This window comes from Gouania willdenowi, chromosome 3 (assembly GCF_900634775.1).
Source record: "Gouania willdenowi chromosome 3, fGouWil2.1, whole genome shotgun sequence".
Taxonomy (NCBI): domain Eukaryota; kingdom Metazoa; phylum Chordata; class Actinopteri; order Blenniiformes; family Gobiesocidae; genus Gouania; species Gouania willdenowi.
This window is the reverse complement of record NC_041046.1, coordinates 33,366,799-33,390,351: the sequence shown is the minus strand read 5'-3', so window position 1 is coordinate 33,390,351 and position 23,553 is coordinate 33,366,799. Positions and strand designations below refer to the sequence as shown.

Below are 23,553 nucleotides of genomic sequence, written 5' to 3'. Positions count from 1 at the left end.
TTCTAGGATGCTTTCCAAGGGCATGAGGGGCCACAACATATAGAACACCAAACAAAAGGAGATTTATCTCAATCAAAAGGGCAAGAAAAGTAACACATATAAAAGACTCATGCCAAACTGAACAGAAGAAACGAGGATACTGAGCCAACCTCAAAAACATGAACACAGGATTTCCACAAGCACAAAGCTCTCCCACCCAGTCTGTTGCTCAATGTTTGTGCCTTTTTTACACTTTCTCTTCCCTCTTCCCCGATTGCTGATCTGAATCAGGTGTTGAGCTGAGGGAGAAAGGAGGAAGGGCTCAGAGACCAGAGGGCACCATCAACAACTTGCACAAGGTAAACCACATTTTGGCCTTAAAAAACAAGACAGAGGGGAATAAAAGACACCTTTTAAAAGAATAAAATCCAAATATATTGTAAGCTTGCTGGTAAAAAGTATTTTGTTCAGCCTCGATTGGCGTGAAAATTGGATAAGCTGTAGTCAATTAATCTACTGTGTATTCATCACGTGCTAGGTAATAACACATAACACAAAGCTTCCTGAATGAAAGTTACCTCTATAACAAAAGGATAGCCTAAAAATCATGACTCTTTTTTTTTTTTTTTTTTTTAAAAAAAAGTACAATTCAAATATAGAAAAAATATAGAAAAAAAACAATAGACATAAGCTTAGCCAAAATTTAAACTGAACACATTTTTGACTGAATATAAGGGTTTTCCTGCAAAAAAAGAAAGAACCTTTATTGAAAGCCATTAGAGAAAATATTTTCACCGAAAAAAACAAATGTAATCATATTATGGTTGACCAATAATAGGACTGAATTTTAGCAATTTTTATTCAAACCATCCTAAAGTGTAGCAGCTTTGATAGAAAAACCTGATTTAGAAATATGCCATTTACATGCCTTAAATTGTGTATACACGAACTTTATACCTAAAAAAGTATTTCTGTTGTACTTGTATTAAGTGTTGGAACCCAAACTGGAACTAAAGTATTTCATATTTAAAATGAAAGAAGGGTTGCCTGGATACAATAGGCATGATTATTATTCACTTTGTATGCATCCTAATTCATGTGGCCTAGTCTTCTTTTGTCTCCCTCTTCTCTTCTGAGTGTCATCACACAGGCGGGTTAGTGCGTGCAAGCACAAACCCACATCCATGAGCACGCCTTAACCCGCTCTCATCCACATGATCATCCCAAGCAGCATTATCACAATCTAGGGAACTAGATTATCCCCAGGCTCAAAACTTCATCCTCTTTGATCCCCACTTGGGAGCGGATGAGACGAAGCACCAACGATTCTCCACTTGTTAATCAAGGCAGATTTTAAGCACCTTTGAGGGCAGATGGACAACTGTTTTCAAAACAATGTGGAGCAATATGCTATCAAGGAAACTTCCTAAAGCAAAAACAACCCATAAAGGACAACACAGCTACTCATTTATTAACATTTTTTTTTAATATTTAACTTGTTAATTTTTTTTTTAAAAACAAGGATGAGACCTTTATTACCTTTGCCAAGGAGTGATACTATTTCCACTGCCTTTTGTTTGTCAGTTAGCAGTATTATGTCAAAAGTGCTTTTGGATTTTGACGAAATATAGACCTTACACCATGGAAGATTCCATTGAATTTTGGAGATCTGGAAAAATCTACTGATTCTGGTTCAGTTTCAAAAATCTATAGTCCCAAGCTCTCATCATTGGCAAAATTTCAACAATTAATGTCGAAATTGACCGATCTTTATGAGTTTCATGTCATAGAGTTTCATCCGGATCAAATACGAATTGCACATTTCATCGCGATTTAACAAAAACAATGAGGTGTCTTTACATTTGGACCTACTGGATCGTCATTATTGGGGATAGAAATTTATTCCAAGCCTTTAAAAGTCCCATGTCATGCTAATTTTCACCCTTCTACATTTGTTCTAAGAACCCCCAAAACAGTATTTAAGGTTTATTTTCTCAAACTCACCTGTTTTCCAGAGTTATAGCTTCTGACACAAACAGGCTGATTTGCAGCCTACTTATGCATATTCATGAGTGGGCGTGTTTACAGACGGGACACTGACTTCCTCCTCCCCGCACGGTGACGAAGGGTCAGAGGATGGCCGGCCCTCCTCCCACCCACTCCGTAGCCGAGCTCATGCTGCTTTATAAACACGAGACAGAGCGTGGGGGCGGGGCGTTCCCCAGTACATACATCGACTGTAGAGAATACATACATAGCACTGCGCAAAGGACACTGACATGCTCACCTTTGTGAGCGTGTCTGTTTACATGTGCTGCGTCAAAATCAAAGTGGGAACGCGTGTGTTTGGGCTCACCCTGCAGTAAGAAAGGAGCAAATCACCCTCTAACTAACGATTTAGGGATGTGTATGAAGCCCAAATAATTTAGCATAATATGGGCCCTTTAAGGTGTAAATGATCATGGTACCATGATCAGGATAATTGATTCAGCTAACTGCCAATATCTGGCAAAGAGGAGAATCGGCAGTTGGCGCAGGTTTGAGCTCTCTGAGTGCTCTTTTAAAAACGTTGATAGCATTAAGATAGACTCGTACTCATACATGGTAGAAAGGCATCTTTAAAACCCATTGCTGGGGTGTCTTTACCTGATGCCCAAACTATATATTTGGGCTCCTCTTAATATAGAGGTTATCCTTAGAGTCTCTCTTCAGTCAGAGCTCCTTACCCTACCTTTAGGGGTTAGACGTCAACCCTGTGAAGAATCCAATTTTGGACACTTGTATTTCAGATTTTGTTCTTGCTTGCAGGCATCAGTTTTGCTCCTAACTAGTGGTGAGGGTGGGGACATATATCAACTGGTAAATCGAATGTTTAACCTATCAGCTTTGCTACCGACTAGTCTCAATGGAACAATGTTATCCCTCCTCCCCATTTGATCTACCACCTGTAAGGTAAACCAGAGCCAGCCGGTTCTTTGTGGATTAGGTAATTCCTTGACATGTTCACTGCCTTTAGGGACTATAGTATGCTGCCGATTTTAAGGGTGCATGTGGGAAAACTAGTTAATTTTTAATGATTCTAACTAGTGTGAAACATAAATCAGTCTATGTTGTTCTGGCAAACACAGAGAAATTGACAAACTGCAGACATACTCAATTAGGTTTTCGAACGTAATCATTCAGAGGAATACAAAAAGCTGAAAACATGCCAACCTTACATTGTAAACTTTAACCCTAGAGTATGATCTCCCTATAGGCATTCATTAGCCAAAGTAACCCTGAAAAGCTGCTAACCACAAAAAATAACCTATATAAATGCAATATACAATGAAATATCTCCATTAATTTCAAGGATGTGCTGAAAAGAAGTCAAAAGCACTAGAAGATTACCCATCACAGCTAGTTGTTCACTCAACAGGACATTAAAAACACCATGATAGATCTTTGCTGTGGTTGGAGGTGGAATGGTGAGGTCAGCTGTTAATTGGCTGCTGGTAATTACCGATGCATCTTAAGCTTGCTGACATTGTCCATGGGGCTTTGGAGTACCATGCACCACAGAAATAACTGCAAGACAAATGCATATAACTCACTCATGCATACTGATAGGCGATTAAAACTCATAATGTTACATGGAGCAACTGTGGGGATATTTGAAGTCGGTGTATGTCTCAGGGGAAAAGAATAACTGTAGGTGGAATAGTGCACAGCTATTGATAACATCTTTAGGATAAGACCATCTATTATTTCCACATCTCTCCAGATTTAAATGTTTATGTGTGCCAGTATTCAGCTCTTCCATCCTTTGACAGCAGCCATATGGGTGTTTTTTTTTTTCTCCACCGTGGGGCTGCTTCACAGAAAGAGGAGGAAATATAGGGACAATAGCAAGTACCCAATTAAAGCTGTGTTGGCCTCGCAATTCCTCAAGGTATTGCCATGTGACAGTTTAATTAACTGAGCTTCTTATCTTAATTTAACAGGATCAAAAAGTAACAAACTGAGGTTATCGGAGAAAAACACTCCCCAGTCGTCATCCTCACACACTCAAAGTCAGGCATGCGCGCATGCTTTCAATCACTGTTGGTGTAGAAACCAATACAACAATGTCTCATATAAAATGTTTTATTTCCAAACACACATACATACATATATTTATTAAATTAGCATGGGTTTAGTCTAATGACAGTTTTTTAATATCACTTCAGTACAAGCGTGTCCACGAGTGTGTACGCGTGATTTGGTTCAGGGATGTCTTAGCAGGGGATATGTTTTCTTTGGCAGGTTTTCTATTAGCAGTAGGTGACTCAGGGGAGCCTTACACCATGCTAGTAAAACCAATCTCCAATGGAGCTCACCTGCTGTCTCACCCCTCTTTATCAATCCATCCAATGCTCTTCCTGTCATCATCTGACCACTTACAAGTGGTTTAGACCTTTTCATTTGTTAATTACAGACTTGTTTCACTCTGTTATTAAGGCTCTATATACCTTTGAACAGGGAGTTTCATGCATTTAAGATCTGCTGATGTTGTTTTTTTTTTCTTATTTTCTTTCAATTGTTTACTTCTTCTGAAAGCTCGGGTCATCTCATCCACTGTAATCATACAAAACAAGTCTCCCTCTCTTTGTTTTAATGCGTTCTGTTTTTCAAATACTCCATTATCTATAGCACTGCAGGCAGTGGATGAAAGAACATTACTAGTTATGGCTGAAAAGTCCTGATGCTTTAGACAGGCCAGGACCATTTATCTCTTTGGTTCCTGATGCAGTGTAACATGGGGAAACGATGCCCAAGGGCACGACAAATATTCATAAACATCAGCCCAGAAAACAACCAGGACTTGAGTAGGGGACTGTTCCCTGTCATTGTCAATATAGTTTTATTATCTTTAGAGTTATTGTTTAATTGTACATATATTTATTTTTTGTCTTTACACATTTAGAGTAGTAGGATAATTGATCCAATATGGTTATCAGACAGAGATTGACATTAATAGTCTGATCACGCAATGCTGCATAACTATTTATTCAATTTTTCAGTTGATTGCAGAATAAAAAAAATACTGATATTATTTATTAATTTTAATTGTTATTTTAGCAGCATATAAACTGTTGAAAGTATGTGTTTTATCTTAAACAATAAAATAAAAAAATAAAAAATAAATAAATAAATAAAAAACATGTCACCCCTCTGGTTTGTTTGGCCCATTTTAAGGTTTCCTAATGAAAAACACATCTTTGTTTATGTGAGGGCCTGGAAAATGATCCAGCCCAAGCAAAAGAGGCAATCAAAGCATATGTAAAAGAGTGTAGCTAATGTCTAGAATTACAACCAACACTGTGCTCACACAAACAGAAAAAAAGCACAAATGCCCAGCTGTCCGTGGACAGAGGACAGATGGCCATGTAGTGGCTCTCGTCCAGGGAGTGACAATGTTCTGTATCATTATAATCTGCACCGTAGTGTCCTCCCTACTGCTGTGCTGGACAACATGTTTCACCCACCAAGAGCAGATACTGGAACAGTTCTGCCCCTGCATCCCCATAGAGACGTGACACAACAACATGCATGTCTCTTGCATTACAAATTTTAAACGGAAGCTTCTAACTCTAAATCTCACAATAAACACACACGGACCCACATCTTTACAAATGAGACTGGCTCACAACAAGAACAGAATCACATGGTACAGCAAAGCCGACACAGGCCCAACACTTTCACCATATGATCGTCAAGCATGTGGCTCACTCTGCACTGCTAGAGAGCTGGAGAACCAGTTTCCATTTCCTTGATTGATCACGGGAGCATGTATCTTAAAATATCTCAGCATCCAGTTGTGATAACGCCTTAATAATGTGCATTATAAGCACAAATTTAACAGCTTAGCTTCTATGTATGATGTTAATGCGTGAGTGTAGAGGACACGAGGGCTGTGTTGTAATGACGCCGATAATGGTGGTGATAATTAATTTAATCTAAAGCATCAAAACTACATCACGTGATTAGAAAGATAATTACTGACAGTAGACACGTCTGTCATGGTGATGGTAGTGACAAATACGATAGATTTTCTCTCCCACAGCTGCTGTCACTGCTTTAAAATAATATTCCTTTCATACGGAGGTGGAGCCCCACTCGAAAAAGACTTTATTGATGTCTTTGAAGCACTGTGCACTATAAAAACGCACATCCAAGGTACTGAAGTAGGTTACTAGTGTGTTTACAGCAAACAAACCTGCATGCTTGTATAAAGTGTAAACACCAAACATGCAAACTAATCAATCCACCTCAACTCACGCAAGAGTTTTGTTACAAGCAAAAATGAGCTGATAAAACAAACATATTGAAACCCATCCGGCAGGTGAAGACTCTGACCTTAAACTGTAACATGGTTCCGACAACAAGGCAAAATTCAAAAAAAATGTTTAAGTGTGAACATGTAACATCTATTATCCAAATATACTGTATGTATGTGTATGAATATGCATAACTGAGTTCTTAGCAGAAGATTTGACAGTATGACTAAAGAGTGATTATCTTTGTACTCAGAGCACCTACATTTGTTAATGGGCTTTGAATAACATTTCCACAGTCTAATGGCTTTGTGTGTTTTCCTTATTGTAATATGTCTGAGCACACCCTTGGTTTTATACCCTCTAATGCTCTCATTCCAAAGTGGTGCAAGAAGGGCATGTGTGAGCGTTTTGGGTGTGCCTTTCTCCACATTTACTTCGGAGGGTCCTTTACTACTTCTAACAGTGCGCAGCTGACGCTCCAGTAAACGCAGACACCGGGGAAACCATTTTGTCGGGTCACAGATTGTGTCACAACACCTGGGCCACTGCCTCTCAAGGACGAGCCAGTTTTCCTAATCCTGGCTGCCCTATAAGGATTTTTAATGAAAATAACCTGACTAAGGGTGCGTTGACACTTAAAAGTCCTAGAGCAGTTCAAATGCTCTAGGATTCATTTACCCTAATTGTCTGTGGATAGTGTGGACATTCAAACAAAGCTTGGAACAGATTAGGCAGGAGAATTCTAGAGCGATTGTTTGAACTGTACTTGGAGCATTTCCAATCAAAGTCTAGAGTAATTCAGGTAGTGCTTTGAACACTAAACGTGCGTTCACACTGAATGCAACTCCAGCGACTATGGTTGCTTAAATCAATCGTGATGAGTTGCTTGAACATAGTTGTGCTTTTTGCAAGCTTCATCTACCATAAGTGAAGTAGGGAGAAACTCATTGTGGATTTGATGTCGCAACACAGCATCACTCAAAGTTGTTTGAAAAGTTTGAAATTTTAAACTCAGAGCGACTTCCAGCGATTCAAATTGCACGATTGAGTTGTTTGACGTTGCGTTATTTACATTGATTTTGAATGTAATCTAGGGACAAGAGTCGCTGAAGTTGCTTTCGGTGTGAACGCACCTGAACACGTTTGGATCGGGCCAAACACAGGAAGTGTCGAAGATGACATGGAAACAAAACATTAAAATCACGGCAATTTGTTTCTCCTCTATTGTTGAATGTTGTAAAAGCACAGGCGGAGAAGGCAGAGAAATTTATGCACGCTCGTGTTGACCAATAGATGAGACCGTTTTCTTCTCAATTCTGTTTGTCTTCCCCCAACGAACTAGCTCATGCAACTGCATCAGAGGCTGTAGAGCGGATCAAAAAGGACGCTGTGAACACAAACCGAGTCAAATCAAGGTAATAAAATGATTAACTGCTCTCCACCCATTCAGCCTGGGAATGGAGCCCTACCTCTAGTATTATATATGATTTTTTTCATGGCGTTTGCAATTAAAATTGACTACAGGTACACTTTAATAAAGGTATGAGGAGAAAAAAGCTCACTGGAATCTTACATAGACATTATTTCTAGATTAGATAGTCAATCATACTTTGCAGTCATGATGTAATGGCAAAATGGTTTTTAGTCATAACCATCAAACACATGCTATACCTATTCACTGTGGCTACTGGGGTGACTGGATCATGTCAACGATTTACAGCCCAAGTGGTAAGAGTCTGAGATGTTTATCAATCCCCTCCAATATTGTGGTGCCACAGTACTCGCGATAAGCTTACTAGCTGAATGAGATCGGGGTGGGGGTGTGTGTTGGGGGGGGCGAATCTGTCATGTGAGACTGGGAAATATTTAGGGGGGAAACAACCATATCTCTAACCCAGCACAGGACCAAATCACCCACAACCAGTATAAAGAGACAGATAAAAGAATGGACATTCCTTGTGAGGCACATCAATATGATAGAATTTATCAAAACTTTGTATATTAAGAAAAAAGCTAAATTAATCCTTTAAATCTTCCATAATCAGAGGGGCTGAAATCCTTTGACTGTGATATCCCCGCCTTCCTTCACCCCACAAGATTTCAGGCTTTCCACAGGATTCCAATAGCTTAGCTGCAAATCGCCTCACTGCTGTGAGATGCAGCCACATTCTCTAAGAATGGAGTGAACACATGATCAGGCACATGCATTTAGGCACACAAACAAGCACTCAAGCACTCAAACCGTGCTTGAGTTTGATTAATGCATTCTGTAAAAGTCTTGGTAGCAGTTGGTTCCTATTATCAATAACTGGAAAGTAGCTGTTGACGTTGCCATGGTTAAGGAAACCAGCCCAACCAGGGACCGGCCATGGAAAGAGAAGCAGAGGAAGATGAAAGTCTCATAAGAAAATCTGATCAGCCTCATGGCTCCCACCAAAAAGCGGCAAGAAACAAGGGCATCTGGCTGCAGTTCCCAGATGACATTTGTTTTTCTGGCTTCCATTAAATGGCCTGGTCCTGCTACACAACTTCCCTCAAATTATTAACTGGACACAGGAAAACATATCCCCCAGAGAACCAAGAATTGATCTAAGATTCACAAAGAAGATAACTGATGAAAATAAGACCTTCTAATGCTGCCAATGATACTGAAGTGTGGCACATGGGCATTCCTATTGGTGTGAAAACATCCTAATAGCTTTAATTAATCAGGTTTAAACAGACAGATGTGACAGCAACACATGAAATGATGACTCCTCCATATGTTCCCTGTTTAGGGCAATGTTAGCTAACTGACTAATTACGGTGATTTAAAATGTAGCTTTGCTCTCAACAGATGCTTGGCTATTAACCTGCAGAACAACAACTTTCTTCACATGTGAGCAATCACACAGTGGCAATGGCCCTTGTGAACAAGAGGGCACTATCACTTCCTTTAATCAGTAAAAAGTATAGAAATGTGTAAAGGCATATTAAGACATAAAGCAAGGGTAAGATGCATCTTAACTAGTAAAGTATTTCATTATTCCAGCAGACATACAGTAACAATTGTACGAAGCAGTTTACCGTTCAAGAAACTTACATTTAATTGTTCCAGCGAGATTCATTTAGTCTTCTATTTGAACAGTATGATAAGTTGAGGTTTTCGTTTATTCAGACAAGATTTTTCAGGAAATCAGGTTTCGGCATGTTTCAGTGAGGAACTATTACTTGGAAGTCAAGTGAAACTTCAAAGGAACCATTAAGGCGATCAGCAGAACTCCTCTGATGAAGACTGGCAGTTGACAGTCGAAACATGTCGGGAGATAAACATTTCCTGAAAAACCTTGTCTGAATAAATAAAACTTCAACCTAAGAAACTTACACATACTGTACTTTCTCAGATTGTGGGAGCATTCTTTCTTTCACAAATTTTTTAGTACTTTTAGTAACAAAACCTGTTATTGCTGGTTTTGCTTTTAAATCCAACTTTGAGCATGTTTATATAATTTGATGTTTTGACCACAAGCATTGACTGAATCATTCTGGCTGAGCTGCGGTTTAAGTATTTTTTTTGTTTGAAACCTGCTGGAGAAATTTCAGGAAGAAGTGTGGCTATTATGGAACATCACCCTAAAGACAGACCTTGTGCTGTGTTATATATATTTCTAACTTGTGCCGCTTGTGAAGACTTTTTCTTCTTCTATCGTGCCTATTTTAGTGGGTCCTAAGTAGTGGCACATTAAGAGAAAGTAAAATCCATGTAGAAATTATTAAATTTCAATGTTTTTATTAAAGCTGGGACAATATATTGTGTGACAGGATAATGTGACATTAAAATGTCAAAAGAGTGTGCACTGAGTTGTCCCACTGTTTATTTTTTTTAAAATATTCCTGTCGATTAGAATAAGAGTAAGGTCAAATAAAAGCATGGGTATTTTTCAAGTGACATATTTTTTGGTCTTTTGTCATTTTCAAAAAATATTGAGTTAATAAAAGTGAACTCAGTGTATCGCCCCACCTATAGTTCTAAAATGTTATCATTACTGGCTAAAGTTTGAGAACAACTGACTCGTAATAATAATAATAATAATAATAACAAGAAGACAGCCATCAACATCCCCTGCCAAATGGGTTGACATTATAACTCAACCTTTTCCAAAATGTCCTAAATCTAAGAACTTAGATGTATACATAAGAAAATATTATCACATCAGAATATAAAATTACTATCTTAAAGAAAAGCTGTTCCCTTTAAAGATACCTCGAACAAAGCAAAAAATAAATAAAAAATGGCACATGGGCAATAACTCTGGAGAAAATAATTGCACACTTCTCATTTTCGAACCCCATCAAGGTATTGAAACCCTGAAGCCACACACCAAATTTGGTTATCCTATCTTAAACGGTTTCTAAGAAAAGCTGTCCTCTTTGATGATACCTGGAACAGAGTCCAAAAAATGGAAAAAGGGCAATAACTCCAGAATAAATAATTGTGCAATTCTCATTTTCAAACTCCATCAAGGTATTGGAACCCTGAAGCCACACAGCAAATTTGGTTATCCTATCTTAAACCATTTCTAAGAAAAGCTGTTCCCTTTGATGATACCTGGAACAGAGTCCAAAAAATGGAACAAGGGCAATAACTCCGGAAAAAATAATTGTGCGGTTCTCATTTTCGAACTCCATCAACGTATTGATACCCTGAAGCCACACACCAAATTTGGTTATCCTATCTTAAACAGTTTATGAGAAAAGCTGTCCCTTTTAAGCTCAAACCTATATCTCCCTTCCCACACTTTGTGGTGGGGGATAATAATAATCACTCACGTACAAAGCCAATATTAATTAGTAACATTAATATTCAAAATGTAAATAGGAATATTTAAATTGCAGATGTACCACACTTCCAACCAAGCTTTCAAAACCATGTCTACATTTATCTGTCCATAAAATATGAGTGATGTTGAATGGAATGCCCTTTTTTCACGAGTCAGATAAAGGTTCATTGAAGGCTGGAGAGGGGATGATAAAGGTTGCCATGGATACAAGAGTGAAAAGGGCATCTGGTCATACTTGTGACCAGTCAATTAATCTTAAAATTTGATTTTTATCAAAGGTTTCTCTAGAATTCTAATTAATTGCAGCTAATACTGAGAAATAAAAAGCAACGGCTAGAATCTGCTGCAAATAGAGACGCTTTGGGAAAAGTCAACTAATGCAAACACCGTAAGATGGAACCAACATAAGGGAATACAAGTGAATTTTTAAGATGCATTATAGCATTTTTTTTTTTTTGTGCTGGCACATATACAGTATGAAAGTAAACACCACCAAAATGATTAGACTGAACAATACCTGTTCGGTAACTTTCATATTTTAGAATTGGTATAAACAGCAGTAAAATGCCAGCAATAAAACAACAACAACCTTATTTCCTTACAATAAGCTATTAAATCCATTCAGTATGGCAACTATTGTTCAGAATCATGCTTTTTCTATGAAATTTAGTTGATGTCAAAGTGGCCAAGTACCTCAAACACTACATGAAAAATGTATATTACAAGCTCAGTAAAAAAAAAATAATAATAATAATAATAATAATAATGAAAAAAGTCCTGCATTGATTTTCTACTAGTGCATTATATACATACTTATTATGTACAATATGACTACTGTGTTGGTCATTTCTATCCATTTTGCACTTTTACAGGCAAACATTAAATGCTGCCACTTTTCGTTGTCCTTGTTGTATCCTCGTCCTAAGTACCCCCTCTTAAATCCCAAGCAGGCCTCTCTTTTAAATCAAGAGAGAGAGAGTTTGATTACCATAAACCAGTCGTAGCTAATTAGGTTAGGTCAGCTAGTACAGTCAAACTGTATCCATCCCGCTCCATGCTCTACCATCTCTTCCATCATCTTCATCCTCGTCATCTCCACCCCCACCTTCATTTACTGGAACAGCTCAATCAGTTGGGAACATCTTCCTTCACCACCGCCTCCTGTCTGTTGGTGATAGCGACAGTAGCAGTCATCTCCAGAGAGACGGACCATTTGCTGCCAGCCACTCCACCAAAGCCAGACAAGCTTGTATTAATGTCTGCCGCAGGCATTATGGTGCATCAATTAATCGCTGTTTAACACTGGCAAAAAAAGAAAAGGCAATTTTTCAAGGCTATTTAATCAATTTGAGGCAGGGAAAGATGTCCAGATTATGGTTTTCAGAGGGAAACATCTTTGAACATAAAATAATTTGCGTTGTAAGCATGGTGTGAGAAAGTTGTAGGTTTCAGGTCATATTGGTAATATTTCTACAAGGACAGTAGGCGTAAGGAGACGGAAAAAAATACAGAAAATGTATTTGGTATTAAGTAGTGTTGTCGATTGATTCTTGTTCAACTCTTGACATTTTAGTCAAAGTACTAAGATTTGGCATATTTTGTTGTAAAAATGTAAGAGCAGAGGTGAAAGAAATGGATTACAAGTACTTATGTTACTGTGATTGAGTTGCTTTTTTTGGTACTTGTACTTTTTTGAGTATATTTATAAATCAGTCATTTCACTTGTCCTTAACTATGTTTTAAAATAAGTAAAGTATTTTGTTACATTTCTACACCCAACCATTACTGAGTAAAATAATATGTTTTGTTTTAAAATGATCAACGGACATTGTGAAATAACAAAAAAAATAAAATGACCAGACAACAATAAATTGCATCACATCATAGCCGACCAACCAGATTAAACGTAATATACAGCTCCAAAACAGCATTGAATGGAGGTTATTTTCTCAGTTTTAGACTTCATAAATGTAGCTATACTTAGAGTCTGAGAATTTGTTTATTTTGAATTGAATTCATTTGTGTTATTGGCTTCTTAAGTTACCAACCACCACTGTTGGCCCACTGTCGACTCTGCAATCTGTGGCGAGTAAGTCGAATTGAGAGAACAGTGAACAGAGTGGTATAGTGAATATTAAGTCGGTAAATAGCGTAGCATACCGTGTTGAGTAGAGATGTTATAGTATAGATTGGGCATGTCTTATCTGCTCCAAGAGTCCCACCCATAATCAAGGCATTTTTTGAAGAAAAATATTTTGAATCGACATAGAAAAAGAGACTCAACAACAATCTGAAAGAGAGTTGGGAATTTATCTGGATTTAAACTACGTGCATTTTGCACTTTTAGTTGTTTTTATACTTCACCAGTGAATAAGGCCTGGAGAGTTCTGGTAGGAAAGCAGAGAGAGAGCTCTAGAGCGTAATTGGCAAAGCCGTGCTCAGAGGAAAATGACTTAAGATGAGAGAAGAGCAGGAAGGGGGAAGGAGAGAAAGGGGAACCTAAGTGCTGAGTTGTAAAGAAAATAAGCCTTCCGGGAAAGTGACCCTTGGACAGTGACAAATGACAAGCTCCTCTTTCCTTTCTTCAACTGACGATAGATAGGTCTCTGTTCTCCTATTTACGGCACATGTATGTGGTCCCATTTCCTTTGGTATTCTTCTTCTTGAGTGTGATAAAGATGGATCCGTACAGGAGTGAGTTTAGTAAATACTTGAGTCTCCCCAAGCCAAGAGGCTCATCCTCTGATTAGTTTTCAACAGGAAGATGACATAAAACAAACAAGTTGACTTTATAGATTGACAGACGATGACTTGAAAGCATTATTTTCCTCATGATAATATCCTATTCTCAGAGTGAGCAGTGGTATTTGTGAAAGTTAATAGAGATGCATTGGAGCACTGCCAAAGTGATGTTTACCACCCCTCAAGTCTTCATCACTGATCCACCACTATGCCTTGGCCTCCCACCCTTGCTCTCCCCCACAGCTTAGCTCAGCCCACATGTTATTGGCTAAACACAGCCAGCTGCAGCCGGTTAACTGTCTAATCTCACATCAATCGATTTCCCCAAACAAGGAGAGGTGAAGGAGTGCAACGAAAGTCAGGGAGTGGGGGTGAGAGCATGGCTGAGAGGGAGAGTGAAAAAAGGAGGAGCAACGACAGAGAGAAAGACAAAGTCGTGTGTGTGTGCGTGTGTGTGTGTGTGTGTGTGTGTGTGTGTGTGTGTGTGTGTGTGTGTGTGTGTGTGTGTGTGTGTGTGTGTGTGTGTGTGTGTGTGTGTGTGTGTGGATCTATTGGTCGACTTCTTGTTGAAACACAACAGAAAAAAAGTGGACAGACAGGTTTACAGAGGGTTCCTACAGCTTTAGTCAAATGACATTTAAGACTTTTTATTGCCATTTGAAATTAAATTTAAGACGAACTTCTCAGTAAACGTAATTGGGGGAAAAAAATGCCACATTAATTACAAAGGGTTAAGAGTAATTTTTTTCTAGTGTCTTGTGCAGATGTGCAACTGGCGGCCCCCAAAGTAAACACAGAAAAATACACAAAATGACAGTAAAACACACCAAAAACAAACTAAAATACTCAAAATAACTCCAAAAATGCTACAAAAATAGCCAGAATTCTATAAAACAACAACACAAATACAAAATAAAAGCCAGGCAATTGTCGTTAAATTTAAATTTTTCCATGTTGTTTATAAATTTAAAAAAAAAAAAATGAATGTTGCCATTTATTTTGAAATGGGAGACTAATTAAAATCATAAAATACTTATTACGAGTTAAAATGTCATACTTTTGAAAGAACTGATTTAAGACATCTTAATGATAACTAAGGCCTTATTTTTAGATTAATTAATTTTATGCCTTTTAAGACTTTTTAAGGATCCGCTAGAACCCTGTTTCAACCGCCAAATAAATGTATCAGAACAATATTTTTGAGTGACTGCCGCCCAGCGCACTATCAATGCACTTTGTCACAAGTGGGTTGTGTACAAATGTGATCCTTTGGGTTCCACATGGATAACTAGATGAGAACATTTTGGAAAATGAGAAACATATGGAACGTTTTAATAGGCCAATTTTTCTTGCCAGTGTGTGTGGTTTTTTTGTTGTTGTTGTTATTGTCTAAACCAATGAAAAGCTGCAAAGTAACACATCCTTCTTGTCAGACATGCACGTTGCGGCACACAGTGTTCCATAAACTGCCATTGTTTTTCTGCAAAAAGTAAAAAAGAAGAAGAAACCCTTCTGTTCTCTGGATTAATAGCACCATTACGGAGAAACCATGTATATACAAAGCGTCTGGGTCTCGTCACTGAGGCATCTACTTCATAGAGGAGACCTAGTGAATTATTGTTTCCATGGGAGTATCCGTTTTGACAAGCAAAAACAAACTTCCAGTCCTACTTCTTCTACAGTATGTGTAGTCTTCATATTTGTTGCTCCTGAACCTGCACTAATCACACAAGGTGGCAGTAGCGATAGGAAACATGTCACATCTTGGGAGTTATTGTTCTACACGTGTCATGTGCAATCTGCCTGACCCACGGGCGCTTAGAATAATTATTCATTCATCGTCCAACCTACTTGTTCCTGTTCAGGGTCGGGGGGTGGGGGGGGTCTGCTGGTGCCTATCTCTGCTAAGAATAATTATTCATATTTAATCATTGCACTATGAGGCTACATCGCCTGCCGCTCACTAAGTCATTTTCCATGTTCCATTATCAAAGTTTCAGACAAGGATGCTTAGGGAAGTGGGACTAAATGGAGAGGCTGAAGTAGTTGGACTTATAAAAACATAATGGGCTTGTCTGTTTTGATAAACTGAAGACGTGTAGAAAACGCACACTGTCTCACACCCACCAATACACACATTCACTGATAGACACAACACACATGCACACACACATTTTAAATAAGAAAGGAGGTACCAACAAAGTAAAAGAGAATAAAGTACCCAATTCTCTGAGTTAAGATTGTAAGTGCCCATGAAAGCTTAAAGCACAAGAAAATTGCTATTTTGTCGATTGGTCAAAAAAAAAAAAAAAAAAAAAAAACAATGAAAAAGTCCCTGCCTTTATTGCTTGTGTGATCTAACAAGCAGTGTGTAGTAGTGTGTGCTCACCTTGTTCCAAAGGCGTCGGTTTGACGCCTGAGGCTTTTAACTTGAGGGCTTCTTTTGCAGACATGTCACAGCAAGAGCCTTTGTTGGTGTCCTGGTCGCTGTCCGCCTGGTCGCTGTCACCATGGCCGCTATCTCTTAGGCTCGCTCGCTCGGGGTCTTTAAATGTTGAACTACTAGAAAAACAAAACTACATGTCAGTGTGTTTGTTTGTGTCAAAGTTTTGAAAAGACACGTAAAAAAAAAAGTGATCAAAACAGAACAATTACAAAACTTATTTAACATCTATTAAATATTGTCTATAAATACTGCATTTGCCTTAGCACAGGGGTGTCAAACTCATTTTAATTCAGGGGCCAAATTCAAACCAGTTTGATTTTAAATGGGCCACAGGTTTAATGTGGGAAAAAGAGCAAATTCAACATTATTGTGCACTGGTTTGCACTTCCAGGTATAAATGATATATAAATGATAAAGAATGTGAGTATATCAGTCCCTGCAGGTTCTTCACTTAAATTAACCTGATTTTGGAAATTTGGGGAAATGTCATGCAATAATTTGAGGAACATTAGCCAGATTTTGGAAAAATTTAAAGTTCCTTTAACAATTTGAGATTAAAAATGACTGTCGCCATGTGATAAAAGAACTGAAAAATTAGCTCTGCAGATATTGTGGATTTTAATAGATTTTTTTTTGTATTTGGAGGGGCTGAGATATCTATAACTGAATTAGTTGGTCATTTACTATATGTTTCATGTTTTTTTTCTATCATTTTTACTTTCTCGAGCGAGCCGATGCGATGGTCTAAAGCGGCAATTCTCAACTGGTGGGTCGGGACCAGTTGAGAACCCCTGGTCTAAAGGGCCTTGAATTGGACACGTGTCTTAGCATAACTGAGACATCTGTGCATACTGAATAAGAATGTTGCTCCCTGGAAAATAGTTGGAAACAACTTTAAGACCCTATTAAATGCTTGTGTTTCTGTGTCTCAGAACAATCACTAAATACACCGTTGCATGCTCTATGTCCCTGTTTAACAGCTTTAACTTTAACAACAACAGCAAAGACTTAAGATGTAGTGATAGTTATAGATCCCAATCTTTACCTTTGAACAAACTGTTGTCTGCTACCCATGTAATTAGGTTCAGTGGGGAAATTGTCGGTCTGTAGAAAGAAGAAGAAAAAAAAAGATGGTTAGCTAAGTAGACATGAGTCTTGCTGTGAAACAAGAACTCCCGGTGACAGATCATTAATTATGCAAGGAAACGAATTAGGTAGGAGAAAGAAGAAAGGCAAAAGTACAAAGTAAACATGAGATCACCGAGGTTTTCTTACGCCAACACTGTATGCATGTGCATTACAGACAGAATCAATTCCACTTCCTCTTTCTCCTGGTAATTCTATAAATGGGTGGTATATTAGGGGTTTTAATCATGTCAAAACAGACAAAAGGTCACAAAGATAGTTGGCATTTACAGAAATAGCAATCAACTTTGCATTAAATCGAAAAAAATAAATAAATAAATAAAATCATGCAATCAAATTTACTTTTAGTAAGCCACTAAAACTGGGGAGAATGCCATGTATATAAGCTATAAATTAATACAGCAATGAAAATTACATCCAGCTGTATTGTAGCACAGAAGCTGGAAAAAAAGGAGACAAATGTCTTTTAAAGAGAGAATGTTTTCCTGCTGGTGCACTGACATTCATCACAGCATCACAAATATTTACAATATCTGTCACAAAGTCTCTGTCTTCAGTTGGTTGCAGTAAAATGTCATGTTTAGTGAATAATGTCTCCTTGGGCCGGGGGTGTTCACATGCACAGCTTGACTCGCAGTCGATAAAGTAGTTCAATGTCGTCGGGGCTCTGGAGTGTCGCAGTTGGAAAAGGGTGTGTGAAGGTCAGACAGGCCACCTCTGTACCTTGACCTTCCATGTCTTTGGAACTTTGGTACTCAACATTTTTTTTTTTATTGCATTTGCTGTTGTATTGGCGCCGTATAAAGGGGAATTAAAATTATAGTTCAGAGTGAACCCAAGTTAATACACCAAGTTTCCCTCATTTTGACCTGAAACTATGGTTTGTATTTTAGGAATCTAGCATATAACACATAAAAATAATAATATAAAAACCCACCCCTGAAGCAACAGTATATGTCACACTGTTGCTGTAACATGTGCTACTTTTGGACCCGCCTGGTAATAAAATGAAAATACACCAGGGTAGAGAAATCTCTTTCCTGCCAATTAGAGCCCAGGCTGATCTAAAGCCTGCATCTCTTCCTGTCTGACTATATTGGCGAGCCCTTTCATGACAATGGGCCATTTCCCAATTAATGGGTCGATAACAGACTAGTATGGGCTGCTTTGTAGTGAGCAAAGCAAAGTTCTCAATGAATCAAAAAAAAAAAATCCATTCTTTGTCCATTGTACCGACTAAAGTATTATACAGCATTTACTACAACAGTGGTTCCCGAACTGGGGGGCGGGGACAGCCTTGCTGAATACTGAGCATGAAAAAGAGGGGAAAATAAGTGTACTTAAAAAAAAAAACTTAGTATGTGAGCGCACATTTTATGTTATTATTATGAGTTTTGAAGGAGATGAGTCACCTTTTTTTTTTTTTACATCTTTTTCTATAAAAGTTTTTTTTTTTTTTTTTTTACCTATTATGTTGAAATTCTGGATTTTTTTTCATTCTTTAAATGGAGGGGCAGCAGGGTTGGGGTCAATAATAACTGTGTAATTGATAATTAGTTACAATTATGGCGTAATTATAACTGTAATTGCAATTGTATTTTAAAAAATCTGTTGCTATGAAAATTCTATTAAAAAAAATGTCATTTATAATTATAATGCAAAATTAAGGAGCCATGTTACAGTTCTATACATAAGTAGTTAAAAAAATATTAAAATACAGGATGTTTCATATCAAGCTTTCCAACATTTAACCATTTAAAAAAAAAATAATGGAGGGGTATACGGACACAAAAAAGGCTCAGATATCCACATCAGAAATATTAAAACCTACATTTCTATTGATTAGGAAGTCTACCAAGGTAACCAATTGATAGGAAATAAATTAGATGATATATATTTGTTTTTAGTGTATTTTACAGCTAATTTAGGACCGTTATCATAAGAGATGCTAACAGAAACACAACAGGAAGGATAACTTTTACTAGGTTATTTATTTCAGGCTCAGTAATTGTGATTCATTGTAGCTGAACTTGAATAATTGTAATTGTAATTGAATTTCTGAGGATTAAAACAAAATTGTAATTCAATTGTAATTGGAAAAAATGCTGGCAACTTAAATCATAATTGAACATGGGTAATTGAAAATGGAATTATAACTGAAAAATGTAATTGACCCAAACCATGCTGAACATGCTTTTTATTATGAACTGAGGTAATCTTGAACAGGTTTAATTTGAAAGGAACACAATGACCACGAGACAATTATCCATTGTTTAAAAAACCGAGACTCTTACTGAGCTAAACAAAAACACGATGACCAATAAAGAAGCAGTGTACCAACTGAAAATACATTTAGCTGTGTCTAGTCTATGTAGCTTGTCCTGAAAGGTCAGCGAGACCGTGAGCAGAGTGATGCTGAGTAAGTGTAAAAAGCTTCACTCTATTCTCTATTCCCATTGAGGCCTTAAGACTGACCGGTCTGACGGCTGACCGATTGAGACAAATGGGACTAAAATATTGGAGAGCAGCTCTTCTACGCTCAGGGCATGTTGGTGCATTTTGGAGCCCTGTTTGTTTCAATGGGACTATATTTGTTGTGTGCCTCTGTTTGTGTGTATTTGATATCCAACATAAGAGTTGTGAATGAGGACAAATGGCCATTTCTCTTTCACACATCATTGGACAACCCTCTTTTATTCTTGAGAACAAGAGTGTGCTCCCCTCCCACTGCCCATCCTGTTAGGTATGATACATGCGTTTGTCCTTTGCCGTCTTCCTGTAAATGCACATAATTCTTATTCTCGGAGTGCATGCAGGAGTATATGCATTTCATTAGGTCAGGATGGGTGAGGGCTTCCTCATCAACCCTTGTCAGAGGGCAATAAAACATGTAGTTTTTAATCTTGGTGTATTTTTTGTATGTGTTATCACTTAGGGCTGAGCAATATGGACTAAAACTCATATCTCAATATTTTTTCTCAAAATGTTGATATACCATATTAATCTCGATATTCTTTAAGTCAATAAAGTCTTGGGTTAAATTTGCCGATTTATTAGCAAGCAGTTAAAACATTAGTTGCACAATCAGTGCCACTTTTGGATTTTTCTCCTCTAAGGACAGCACGTGTGAGTGAGTTCTGTTGTGTGGCTTGTTTAGAGGAAGATCTGGGTTAGGACACACTCAGTGGTCTATCCAACTGTGCTTTACATTGTGATTCTGAGAAGTAACAAAAGCAGCGACTCCTAAACGACTATTTTAATACAAAATAAGCTATAAAATATATATCTCAGAAATATGGAAAAATTGTGAAGGACAGTTTGACTGTACCCTAAAAATAATACTAAATACTTGTATGATGTGATTCGTACTATGTGATAGTATGAATTAAAAAAAGATATATCTCAATATAGGCGATATTGTCATTTTCTATATTGCTAAAATAGAATATATATTTTGAATATTGATATATTGCCCAGCTCTGTTATTACTGTTATCAAGTTAACTTGTTGGAGAAAACTTTTAATGTAGACCAATAACAGCAAGAGGAAGTTAAGCAAGAGGAAGTTAAATGTGCAGGGGATCCTTTGTTTGGAGATAAATACATGCTGTTGATGGTGAAGCCAAAGAGAGATGTAACGTAACGAAAAATGGGCAAATAGGCGAGAAGTAGTAAAGCAAAGGAGGTCTAGGGACAAGACAATAATTAGACTGCACTGACTTGCAAGTAGTCGAAAAGCTATTCTAAGTAATCAGATCTAATTAGTATTGAAACATCTTCCTGGAGATAACGGACCAATCAATCCACAGACTTAAGTGAAGTAAAGCCATCTAAGTCCACAGCCTGCAAATTATCTTACACGATCAACCAAACAAGTGAAGAACAGGTCCACTACAAACTGGAACACTGAGAGCTAATGCAGTGCCGCTGATGACTAACAGGAGACGAGACACTCTGAGTCGTCCTGACAGACATTTACTCTAATGACTTCAGAAGGCACCAAATCAATGGAAGATAAACATCTTCAACTTTTACATTTTAGGATACACTCACATTCAAAAGGTTACCAGAATTCATTTAGGAAATGTTAATGTCCTCCCACATGGACAATGGCTGGGACTACTTACTTAAACAACAAAACCTGTAACAAGCTATTTTGTATGAAATTATGTGTTATGTATCAGTAAAAGACCAAGACCTGGTTTTTTGGACTTCCAACCATCAAAGAACAATCAACTCATTTTCAAATACATTTGAAATCACTCAACAGTTATTGTATAAGGCAGTTGAAGCGTATTGTTTGATTGCTTAACCACCTACATATACATATTGGTAATCTAGTTTCTGTTTTTTACAGATAAATTAGTGTATTTTTTTTTTCCACAGCTTTATTTTGGATTAGTGGCTCACAAATCAATTTTACAGCCCTCATTAACCATATGATGAGATGCAGGAGGTCAAGCTCCTGCTGCTTGGTATACAAGGTTGAGTAATTCACACTTTCGACTTATTTCATATAAACAGCAAGGGTTTTGTCTATATTTTGCCAGTACAGCACAACATCTCTTTAAGTGTCACATTGTCTTTGTGCATGTGTGCAGAGATATTTTTGATTCATATATATATATATACATATATATATATATTGTTGGAATCCGGACTGTCCACACTCTTCGGAGCTTGGGTGGTGATTAGGGTTACATGGATGCACACGGGCAGCATTGGGGGAAGCTAAAGGGCTGCAGGGGTCGTGAGGTAAAGATAGGAGCATCTGAGCTAATTGCCTGTATTAAATAGATGGTGCGGCTCATGTATGTGTTTCTCGGTTATGCAAATTAAAAAGAGAGTTTAAACAACCCGTGCACGCCTGGGAGTGTCCAAGTGAGTGTTATAAGCAGGTTTGGAGAGTCTGTCCTTCTGCACCGAAGTCTCGCGTGATGAGATTTCATGGGAGTTGTGAGGCTCCTGCCCAAAACAACCTTCAGTGAAAACACGTTCAAAGCACAATTATACTTTGTCGACCTTTAGAAAGATCACTTTTATCTTGCAAAAATCTGTAATGGAAACCCAGCTAATTATTACCACAGCACCAACTAAAAAATTACAAAACAACAGAAAATCCCCCCATGTTGCTGAAAACGGAGCGTAGGGGGCGCCATTGCTTCGAAGGGGAGCAAAATTACAACGTCAGGGGCTCTGACACTTAACAGCGCTGGCAAGAACCCTGATATTATATAATCTGAGTGCATTTCGGAGTATATGGACTATGAATTCTTATCATCGATCAAAGAAAGTTTTGTTGTAAGTAATATTACTAAAAAAGGTTTTCTAAAAATCCAGAAAATACATGGGCTATACATAGAAAGAGTTCAAAATGGAAAAGCAGTGAAAGTATAATAAAATAAAAATGCTGCTTTGTCCATTCCTATGTGATTAGAAGCCCAAAAGAAGGAACACTCCTCTCCACTCCGACTGGTAAGAACGCAAACATAGAACAGCCTAACCCAGAACAGTTCACCTTGCCAGTCCTTCCAGGATTTTGCGATCGCAACTATTAACGCAAAATCAAGCAAACTCCTCAAAATCAGAGCGGCAATGCAATTTTTCCAAAAGCCCGCAACTTTCCCGAAACTCCTCTGAAAAAAAAAAAAAACATAAATATGCGGCCGCTTATCGTTATTTTTGGCATTTTAGAGCTTGTAGTTGCTATGGAAGTAGCGGAAGATGTACTATGGGCTTTGCGTCATAGACATATATACGTAGACGCAAAACAGTACCCAACGTTGCTTGGTAAGAATGGAGGTAAACTTTTCTGTTCAAAATGCAATGTTATCGAGCGCAAGCGGAAGTCGTCTATGGACAAGCATTTTGCTTCTGCAAAGCACGTCAAGAGAATGCAAGCCAGTGCACAACCCCATGTGGGAGAACAAACAGGAAGCACACAATATCATTACAAACAATATGTTCATTAATGCTTTGTTTTAAAATGCCTAAAGAAATATTAGTATACAAGTCTTCATGACAGGTTCATGTTATGCACTTTAAGATTCCTTAAGTTCAATATTGTTTACTTTCTTGCACTTTTGATGATCATTTTGATTAAAAATTGTTGCACCTTTTGC

General features: G+C 37.8%; 1 protein-coding gene across 3 annotated transcripts in view; it reads right to left on the bottom strand.

Annotated features, from left to right (window-relative positions):
* Positions 1-23,553, bottom strand: part of pcdh17 (protocadherin 17) — a 68,582-nt gene that overhangs the window by 25,062 nt on the left and 19,967 nt on the right. For 2 of the 3 annotated variants that reach the window (XM_028436546.1, XM_028436563.1), the window contains exons 3-4: positions 17,332-17,390; positions 16,230-16,402 (exon numbers count right to left, since the gene is read on the bottom strand). In XM_028436546.1, coding sequence (XP_028292347.1) covers positions 16,230-16,402; positions 17,332-17,390 — 232 coding nt within the window. The remainder of the gene's footprint in view (positions 1-16,229; positions 16,403-17,331; positions 17,391-23,553) is intronic. The other variant, XM_028436554.1, reaches the window with a different exon arrangement.